The 11,030-nt window shown below is 45.9% G+C and overlaps 1 protein-coding gene across 1 annotated transcript; it reads left to right on the top strand.

Annotated features, from left to right (window-relative positions):
* Nucleotides 1-228: 228 nt before the first annotated feature.
* On the top strand, nt 229-3,477 carry LOC306926905 (diencephalon/mesencephalon homeobox protein 1-A-like; the record flags this gene model as incomplete). Its single annotated transcript, XM_079506414.1, has 4 exons — nt 229-382; nt 1,002-1,180; nt 1,551-2,022; nt 3,050-3,477. 4 exons carry the CDS (start codon nt 229-231, stop codon nt 3,475-3,477), a joined length of 1,233 nt encoding a protein of 410 aa, XP_079362540.1.
* Nucleotides 3,478-11,030: the final 7,553 nt, after the last annotated feature.

The raw sequence follows: 11,030 nt of genomic DNA, 5'->3' as shown, positions 1-11,030 counted from the left end.
AAATGACAAGAAGAGAGTTTTATGCATAATTACTGAATGAGTTGTGTGTGTGAATTTAGGCCTATACCTGTTGCTTAATTCAAATTGACCATTTAAAATATCTTGGCCTATTTTCATGGCTTGAAAATGTGCCTCTCCATAAACACTATATGAACAAGGTATAGACTAACACCTGATATTCACTTTGTTTGTATTTATTTTTGAATGTCTCCTCTCTCTGTAGTCATCATGCAGCACTACGGAGTAAACGGGTACTCCCTCCACGCCATGAACTCACTGAGTGCCATGTACAACCTGCACCAGCAGGCGGCGCAACAGGCTCAGCACACACCTGATTACAGGCCCTCCGTGCACGCGCTCACCCTCGCAGAGAGATTGGCTGGTAAGAACCAACCAAATGCTCGTTTATCTGGTTATTCTGGTATACTTTATATCGTTGGTTTTCTGTTGTTTCTCTTTTCTTATGTTTTTGTTCTTGCTTACTGTAAATCGCTCTGGATTAAGAGCGTCTGCTAAATGCCTAAATTGTATGATCAACAACTTATTGTCTCTGTCTAATCAGCGATTCCCAACCTGTGGGCTGGGCCCACTAGTGGTCCATGAGGATGATGCAAGTGGGCCCCCAAATCATTGGCAAAACACCAAAGATTTTATAAATACAAAAAATGATGTACAAAATAAATAAATGTGATGACATTTTTTCTTTAAAACACTGAAGAATTAGTTTTTCATATCGATTAATAGGAATTAGGAACTAACTAAGCTCACCCGACACCCATCTGACCACTTTGTTAAGTGGTGTGATGGCTGGGCCACCAACACTTATAGAGGTTTTCAAGTGGGCCCTGATCCAGGAATGGTTGGGAACCGCCGTGGTCATATATATTTCAGTGGGCATTATTTGTGATGGGACCATGCATGGTCTTTGCTGCTCTTTTTGTACTTGTCCCTCAAGTTAAATTGGCCATGTTTCTTTTCTTTCAACGGCTGCACATTTCAAGACATCATCCTGGAGGCCCGGTACGGCTCCCAGCACAGAAAGCAGCGACGTAGTCGTACGGCCTTCACTGCCCAGCAGCTGGAGGCCCTGGAGAAAACCTTCCAGAAAACACACTACCCTGACGTGGTGATGCGCGAGCGCCTGGCTATGTGCACCAACCTCCCTGAGGCCCGTGTGCAGGTGAGAACCCATAACCATGAGGAATACATTCAATATAATATATTGAAACCATTTTAATCTGCTCTGAAGAAGGCTGTTTGCCGAAATGCGTCAGCGTTCTCAATAAAACATGAGGCTGTGTGTTTGAGCCATGTATGCAGGCTTTTATTTTGGAGTGCCACTTTTTCCACTTTGTTGGCTTATGAGTTAAGTTATATTTAAAGCTGAGCATGCACCCAATGCCTCAAACCAAGGGCAGTTTCCAAATTAAGTGCACCTGCTTTTGTTTCTTTACCAATATCTATATAAGATCAGAAAATTAACTGAGAGGTACTTGGGATATACGACTCAAGATCGCATTTCATACTAATTGTATTCCTTGTATAACCAGGTGTGGTTCAAAAACCGCCGGGCTAAGTTCCGTAAGAAGCAGCGTAGCCTGCAGAAGGAGCAGCTTCAGAAACAGAAGGATGCCTCTGCGGCGTCCGACGGCTCCCAGGATGACGCCAACAAGGCCGACCCCTCCCCCGCCATCTCCACAAGCACCACCTCAACCTCCTCCTCCGCCCTGACCACCCTGACCTCTGAGGCCCACACGCCTCCTCCACCGCCCTCGTCCTCCTCCTCGCAATCAGACGCCGATAGGCTGCGCGGAGGAGGGGCGGCGGAGGCGCGGCCCCAGCCGGGGGAGACGAGCGTGGAGGTGAACGTCACCTCCCCCGAGCCCTCGGACAGCGAGTCGGCGATGGAGGACAACGCAGAGGAGGAGTTGAGGGGGCAGACGAGGGCGGATATGAGAGAGGGGACGCAGGGGGAGCCAGGGAGTGTCTCCCCGTCCTGCAAACGCCTCAGCCCCACACCAGGTATGAGGGATCTAACATGCATTTAGTTTTTCTCTGCGTACGTAGTACGTACCCCCAGAGGATGTGCTCTCAGTGGCTAATTGCAAGTATTTTTGTATATTCAGCTATAGTGTAGATTCTTGTCCTAACACAAACATTAAATGCCATTGACAATAAATGGAGAATTTACGAGCAAATCGACATGTTACGTCATGATAATGTACGATGATAAGAGCACCCCTCTCAGCCTGGGCCATGGCTCAGTGGTCCAGGCACCTTGGCTGGTAATCCAGTCTGGCAGTGTGCTGCGGGTTCGACTCCCGGTCCCGACAGCCTACACTGCATGTCTTCCCCCCCATCTCCCTCCCCATCTCCTGTCAGCCTACTGTCTGTCCCTCCATAAAAAATATAAAATAAAGGCGAAAGCCACAAAAAAACCCATAAAAAAACAAAACAAAAAAAGAGCACCCCTCTCTTCACACGGGTGTGATTTTTTATTTATTTATTAAAGAGCTTTACAGAGCTACTGATAGAGTGACGTATTCAATTAAAAATCACACCTGTGTGAACTGAGTGGTGTAAGGTCTTATATAGACTTATATAGACTGACGTAATGAAATCACACCCGTGTGAACTGGGTGACCATAGCAACCGTGCTCATTTTTTGAGCAGACAGACAGACAGACAGACTAACAAAGCCAGTCGTAGGAGTGGTTTACACCACTCAAAAATCACACATGTGTGAAGTGAGGGGCGCTAATAACAAACGGTGTCAAAACAAACATTAAATTCTCTTTATTGTTAATGGCATTTAATGTTTGTGTTAGGGACAAGATGACGTAAAACTTCCCTTCATTGTCAATGGCGTTTTTAAACCTGTATATAGGAGGGGCTAGCGCCCCTCAAAAACAAGCATAGAAAAATAAATGTTATTTATAAGATATGAGGTCAATGTGTCTGTGTGTGTGTGTGTGTGTGTGTGTGTGTGTGTGTGTGTGTGTGTGTGTGTGTGTAGTGTATTCAAACCTCTCCTCCTCCTTCCCGTCAGACTCTCCGTTGGGTTCCCCCACCCTCCCGTCCTCCAGCAGTGTGACGGCCGGCCTGCCCCCGACCACCTCGTACGCCTCGTCTCCCCTCAGCCTCTTCCGCCTGCAGGAGCAGTTCCGCCAGCACATGGCCGCCACCAGCAACATGAACATGGTCCACCACTACCCTTCCTTTGACATGAGCGCCCCGCCCTCGCTGCCCTACCTGGGCATGAACGTCAACATGCCGCCGCCGATGAGCTCTCTGCCGTGCCAGTCCTACTACCAGTCGCTGTCGCAGGCCCAGCAGGTGTGGAACAGCCCCCTGCTCCAGACCGCTCCAGGAGGCCTCCCGGGGAGCCTCAACAGCAAGACCACCAGCATTGAGAATCTTCGTCTGCGGGCCAAGCAGCACGCAGCCTCCCTCGGCCTTGACACACTTCCTAACTGACCGCAACCCCAACCCACCCACCCGCGACGCCAGGATTCTCCGTCCATCTCATGCCGCTCTGCTTACCCAACTCTTTGTCATCACAGGGGCATGAAACTCACCACTATAGGAGGACACACCAGAATATAAAGTATATATCTCATCCCTGAGGCTGGATGGATGCACTTAAAGAAATGACCATTACTGGAACTTATTAGACATGCCAAGTGGAAAAGAAAAAAGATACAATGTATGCCACCCAGACTGCAAAGACTGGAACATTGAACAGTGCTGCAGTTGGGTACAGCTTGTATGTGTTACCTTTACTGCCACCTCACTGTAATTTGAGCTACCTTAGTGAAGTCAGGGTCCAAGTCTTGAACTACTCATCATCGTATACTGGGACAGATGGGATGGATCAGATATTCCGGAGGGTAATTCCAACAAGAACTCGTGAACATGAACTTTGCATGCACCCCACTAAGCCACGGATTACAGCAAGGAAGAAAAAAAAGTATTTGTCACAGTATCGGCAGCAGATTACAGCCATATCAAATCTAATTGCAGAAGCATCTAATTGGCCAGTATAGTGCCAATCCAACATCAGATGGTTGGGCTGGTTCTTCCTGTTTACCGTTATGACACTTCTTCCAAGCTCCAAGAATCCATTCCATTCCGCATAATGTAAATACCCTTCAGTGTTTGTTCCCCATCTGCCTGGTTAGCAAGTAAGTCCATGTCTCCTTTTGTACAAAGGATTTAAGATGGAAACAGTCAAAAATCCATTTGAATTGCTACATTGCAACTTTGTGTAAAGGACCTACAGTACAATAGTACATTTATTGAAAAGTATCTGAGGGGAGTGCAAGTGACCAGTGGGGGAGAAAAAAAAACCTGCCTCTGAATTCAATTACATAGTCACCACTTTTACTCAGCCTGTGGTTTAAGCAGAGAGGATGCACAGGCAAACGCTATGTATTATATTAATGTAGATCCAAGACAATGTATTTCTCAATTGTTTACCTAAATGTGAGTAATTTATCTGTTTAATGCAAGGGAATAAACCACACATAAGAATGACGTCCGTTGTCAGTGTTTTCTATAAAGGATGTGGAATGTGAAGCTTAAATTGGTCTGCGTACAGATCAGTTATTCATTTCCAAAACATGCAGTAATCTAGGGAAAATCAAGACATGCATATACAGTACCGGTGCATATACCGTTTTGTTTGCTTTCAGCAAACAAAACCAAGGGAATTGTTTTCTTTCAGCAAACAAAACCGGTTACATTTACCTGTATACACTACAGTATAGAAGGACTTATGGCATTGTGTTAAATAAAATAAATAGAGGGCAAGATAATTTAAGCCAATATAAATGCATGGCCCATGGGCATTATGAGCTATGGTAAAATTAATGGAATTTGCCCTGTGACAGGACAAAAAGGAAAATGCAAAAAGAAAAAAAGAGCACAGTGATTTTATCCACCAGAAGTGGCGACTGAGAATGTCAAAGCAGGACATGATAAGACTGTCAGCAAGAAGAGTCCAGAAGGATGTTACTGGGTATGCGTGTGACATCATCATCATACCCGGAAGTTATGCGGGAACGCCACTAAGTGGCAAAAAACTACCTCTCTGGCCTTGACAGCCCATACATTCAAACAGAAAAGTCCTATCTGATTGCATTAAACAACGTTAAACTCACTTTGCCACTCACTTTGCCACTCGATTTTCCACTCACTTTATGTATGCGCATACCCTCTATAGTACGGTTGCAGTGCATAAACTCTTCATTATTAAGACGACTGCACATTTGAGAGTACAGACAACGGTGTACAGGCCTGAATGCTTGACCCCGACAGTGAGGGGGTCCAGATGGTAGCTCTGTTATACTGTCCTGGCATGGTTTTGGATGGGTCCACTTGTCTCCTTAACACTTATTTTGCCCAAAATGTCCCCAGACAGGAGACCCAGGACGTCTGGAGTCGGATTTATGTCTTTTTTAATGGTATATAAAACCGGATTGCTAAAATCATTTTTTTGACAGAGGCCGTTGCTAGCCAACACCTTGCTCTGAGCTCCCGGACATGTCTGCCCGTAAACACTTCCTTGTTTACGGGCAGACAAATCTTGCTATTATCTCTGAATCTACGGCACTCTCCATGGTTTTGATCGGAATGCCGATGTTCTGTCCTAATTTCTGACTTAACCAAGCATCTCGTTTCGAATATTAACGCCTCTAAAGAGAGATCAGACATGACAGTGCAAGGTAGTATTAAGAACATTATACCTCCCGGTTTTGGGAGGAAATGGAAGGCTGGCTTTTCAGAGTAAAATCTGACTCATCTGCTGGGCACTCTAGCGCCTTTATTCTGAAAATTCCTGGGCATAAAAAGTGAGAGGCAATGTTCACTGCAAATCGTTACAAAGTTATTTTGAGTGATCATCTTTTTCCTATGATGAAACATTTCTATCCTGATGGGAATGGTCTCATGATGGCTCTCACAATGCCCCCATCCATAGGGAACGATTCGAAGGGTATGAAAATGCTATAAGATCATGCTATGGCCTTCGCTGTCAAAAGATCTCAACCCAAATGAACACCTATGGGAGATTTTAGAAGTCTTAAGCCCAAACCACACCAGTTGCAACTCCTTGCAACAAAACAGTTTTAAGTCAACCTCACCAATGAAACTCCTTGCTGATTGCAAGTAGTTGCATGTTGCAATGACTTGCATGGTGAATTATTGGTGCAGAGACCAGGATCACTGCATGTTTTTTGTGAGGGTACCTACCCTAGGGACACCCGGAAATGCTTTGGCTATGTCTCGCGACCCCCGCGTCGCCACCCACCCCACCCCAATACAAATTGACTGCTACATTAACGTTAACCTAAAGAAAATACATCATAAATAAATACTGAAACCAGAAAACAGATATAATCACAGATATAATCATTGGTCCTCACTAATGTTCATGATAAAATTCCACCATTTTGTTCTACTCAGTCTGTATCTCATAGGAGGGTTGTGGGCAGTTCAGAAACCTGTCTGCCAGTGACATCATCGTTAGGCAGATTCTTTTTAAACAATATATTTTAGATTTTTATTATCGTGAGAACGATGGCTTCCATTATCGTATTGCAACTTTTCAGAAATAGAAAGTCTGCTGTTTCTATTAGCTTGTCACTGGTGGACGGGTTTATGAACTGCCCAGAGCCCTCCCTGCATTACACACAGGGTAGGAAAAAATGCTGTCATTTTATCATGGACATTATTGAGGACCAATTTATATGAAGATATAGGTTGAAAAGTGGTGAAGTGGTCCTTTACGGAAAGTTTCTGCATGTACTATGTGTAGGTTACTAAGTAAACTCTTAATTTTCATTTTCCAGCCATTCAGTTGCAAAAAAATCACACCTGTGTGAAGTGAGGGGCGCTCTAATCATCATACATCATCATCAAGAATGGTGGTCCCTTATTGGCCAAGGGTGGCCACAAATCAACACAAACATACCCAACCGATTTGCTCAGACACATATGACATAAATTCTCCATTTATTGTCAATGGCATTTAATGTTTGTGTTCAGACAGAATCTACACTATAGCTGTTTATAGGAGGGGCGCTAGCCCCTCAACAATATATAATAATCTGGGGACCCCCAAAAATAATTGTCGCGACCCCCAGGTTGAGAACCCCTGCCCTCTAGGGGACACAGGAAGAACATGCAAAGGCCCTTTTGCCAAGAGTGGATATCTTTTGTTGGTGGTGATCCATCCCTCCAGTAGAGTTCCAGAGATTTGTACGATCCATGTCAAGGCGCATGTTGGTTTGTGTGTCGCACCTGACCTGAAGTCAGTGCGGTGAACCTCAGATCTTTTTATGGACCTCTGTAATCACAACCTTGGTGGTCCAGGTGTGTCAGGTGAGGTCAGAGGGACACCAAAAATCTAGTCTGATCCCAGCTGGGGGATATTGGCCTCCTCCCACCAGCCCACATGTGAAATCCCTTCCACAGCAGGGAGTCTAGCCCTATAGCAAATAAATACAACCACACAAATGTACTACACATACACACTGATACATGCACACATACAAACTAGAAACTACACATACAAACATGAACATAAACATTTATGCACACGCACGCACGCACGCACGCATGCACGCACGCACGCACGCACACACGCGCGCGCGCACACACACACACACACACACACACACACACACACACACACACACACACACACACACACACACACACACACACACACACACACACACACACACACACACACACACACACACACACACACACACGCACATATCAAAGTTTCTAGAAAAATCAGAGGTTTTCAAATGACTTGAAAGGGATTAGTTTAGATTATGTGAGCCAAATCCAAACAAACACCCAAACACCACACCTGGAAGTAGCAGATGGCACTGAGTGGGATCTGGGTTGGATTTGATTTCTCAACATATTTTTGAGTGGTGCTAGCCAGGGAGGAGGGCTTGTACAGTACAGTATAGTACAGTATAGTACAGTACAGTACAATACAGTATGAGACTATGCGTACTACAGGCTAGCACCACTCAGTTCAGACGGGTCTGATTTTCAAACTCCAACAAGGAAAGTGATTTTAATAGGTTGAAGCAAGGAAATCACAGCAATGGACAGATACATTGGACACAGGAGGACTGAAGTGGTGGCTGTCATACGCACGCACGCACGCGCGCGCGCGCACGCACACACACACACACACACACACACACACACACACACACACACACACACACACACACACACACACACACACACACACACACACACACACACACACACACACACAGAGAAACAAATATAAAGAAGAGAGAAAAGGAAGAAATGGTGAAAGATGTGACAGAAGGCAGAGATATCTTAGAACTGATATTGTGACAGAGGGAGAGACTGACTTCCCTACAGAGAGACTGAGCGAGAGACAGACTGGCAGTGAGACGAGAGAGAGAGAGAGAGAGAGAGAGAGAGAGAGAGAGAGAGAGAGAGAGAGAGAGACCTGACACTTGTTTGCCCGATGCAGAGTAACTAATCCTAAATGAAATGACTAAAGCAGCCCCCTCCTCCTTCTGCCCCACCCCCTCCCCCTGTCAGCCAAGGTTTGGCTGCACCGAAACAGAATGCTTTGCCATAAGAAGATTACCTTTGGTTGGGATATCGATGGATTAAGTAAGAATAGAATGAGATGAAATAGAACTGAAAGGGGTTCCTGGAGTCAGCAAAGTTCAAACACCTGTTATTTCAGCGGTCTCCCCTTCTCTCTCACTCCACGACCGCTGAGACCAGAAATCTACTTATTGACTTGAACTGCAGGGGTGCAGGTTGCATTGCATACAGATATCCACACTGTGGGGATGGGAAACAACAGCAAATGACATGTCATCTGGGTTATTTTTGAAGAAATAAATCCATGGTCAATGTGACATTATAGTCATGTGTTCATGTGACTGGGAGCTCTATAAATATTTGTATACGGTATGTTTAAGTTGTGTGTGTGTGTGTGTGTGTGTGTGTGTGTGTGTGTGTGTGTGTGTGTGTGTGTGTGTGTGTGTGTATGGCAGCTAAGCCGCTAAGGGTTTCCAGGAGCTCTTTGATGTGTATCTGGGCAATGCGCTATTAGAGGGATTTTCCTAGTTGACAGCTCGGAGAATGTGTGGAGGAATTGCGATGCCAGCGGGCTAAAAGAATGCTGGAAACAGGATTAGGATCATATTCTGGCAGCTGCTGTCACTTCATCAATGGGCTAAGGTTTCCTCAATGACAGCCCTCCTTCTCTGCCCAGCTAAAACCTTTAGTAGGACCATAAAAGGGGTGAGAGAGTGGAAAAAAACAATGATTGAATAGTGCGCTATGATTTCTCTGCTGGGCTTGTTCAAGGGGCTTTGTGTTGGGAGGTCTGGGGTAGGGGGGTGGAGGGTTGTTCATTTGGAAAGAGGGGTGGGTCAGGGGGGGTGAGGGAGGGGGGCCTTGTGGGGAATGACTGTGGACTTTCTTGGAGGCTTTGCCCCCAAAATGTCATTGGCAGAGCATGAGGAGGGTTTTACGCTGATGCTAGTGGACATACCGCAGCACTGTCCCCCCCCCAGGGATGACAGCAGCAGGTGGGCAGGGAGGATGAACATTGTCTTGTGAATCCTGTCTTCACGTGGAACCGCATTTGCCTGTTTCGAGTAGTAATGCGGTTACGCACCACTTGTCTTCACCGTGTAAAGTGAGACCTCTTTCACCTGGTGATGGTGCATCTAATGTAAAGATAATGGGCCCTTTGTATTCACCCAGATGTGTTGGGGCCTCTTGAGGTCTTTTCAGGCCTCATGCGCCCAGCTTCATGGTCAGTCCTCTTGAGCTCTGAGCCATGCAGTGGGCTAAAAAAAAACTGTATTGCTGCATAGGATCTGAGTTTTAATCCCATTCTCTATATCTCACCTCTCTCTGGAGAAAGGTTGTGTCATCTTAGCATTATAGACTGAAGGTGACATTTGGATGCAGGTCCTCGTATCCACTCTCCTGTTGGCAGAGAGAGAGAGAAGGTTGTCTTGACATGGCTTACTGTGGTCTCATTCTGCAATGATGACAGTAAAATCGTTAATGTTAATTTAACCCCAAAGAGAGCTGCGGGTCCATTTGGTTACATTTGTACACTCTCTGGAGTTCTTCCACACATGGAACCTCACCAACAACGGCTTCCTCCAACACCGTAACTCCACAGTGTGCTCAGCCGTGTGAAACAATACTTCCACAATACCGCAGGAGTTTGATTGTTGGCGACAAGTTACATAATGCCAGGAATTACAGACTAGCATGCAAATGCTAAATCCTCCTCTCTTTCTCCTGAGAAGTGGATGAGACGGACTATATCTGCAGGCTTCACTCTGGCTCCCCAGCTTTGTGCTTGCAGAGACGCTCTCTCCTTTCTCCCCCTGACTTGGGTGATAATCCTGACACGCACTGTCTGCATTTTTTACTGTACGTGTTTAAGCGCATTTGCAGTGCATTTATCTCTCCAATGTAAACCAATTTGGCTATAAGGGCCGTGGGCCAAGCAAGGCGCCAGAGGGAAGAAAGGAAAAACTCAAACCTAGCAGATGCGCAGAGAAGGGAAGATGGAGAGCTGGTGAGGACGATGGGGGTCGATGATGATGAACAACTGAATACAGCATAAAAAAGGAAAGCAGGGAAGCAGAACCGTTCATGGAAAATGAAGTGTCCCTTGTCCGGGGGGTAAGCTTTTGAAACTTGGGATAGTGGCCCTTAAAGCCGATAGAACCTGGATCACCGAATTGTTGAGTCACAGAATCTGCGAAAATTATACGAAGCTCCCCGGATAATCCTGTCATAGTGAAATCGGCAGGCGTAGTTTTGGAGATCGCACCCTCCTCTGAGGAAATGGTGGCGCCTGCTGTATTGACAGAGCTGCTGTTTGATACCGCCTATACACCTGTATCAGCTGTCTGTTAATCTGCCATCCCCTCCTCCTCCCACTGGTACCACGCAGCATGTCGCCTCCGCTGGAGAAA

Source organism: Electrona antarctica (genome assembly GCF_951216825.1).
Source record: "Electrona antarctica genome assembly, chromosome: 7".
Lineage (NCBI taxonomy): Eukaryota > Metazoa > Chordata > Actinopteri > Myctophiformes > Myctophidae > Electrona > Electrona antarctica.
Note: the sequence above shows the minus strand (reverse complement) of the source record. Positions and strands in the feature narration are given on the sequence as shown.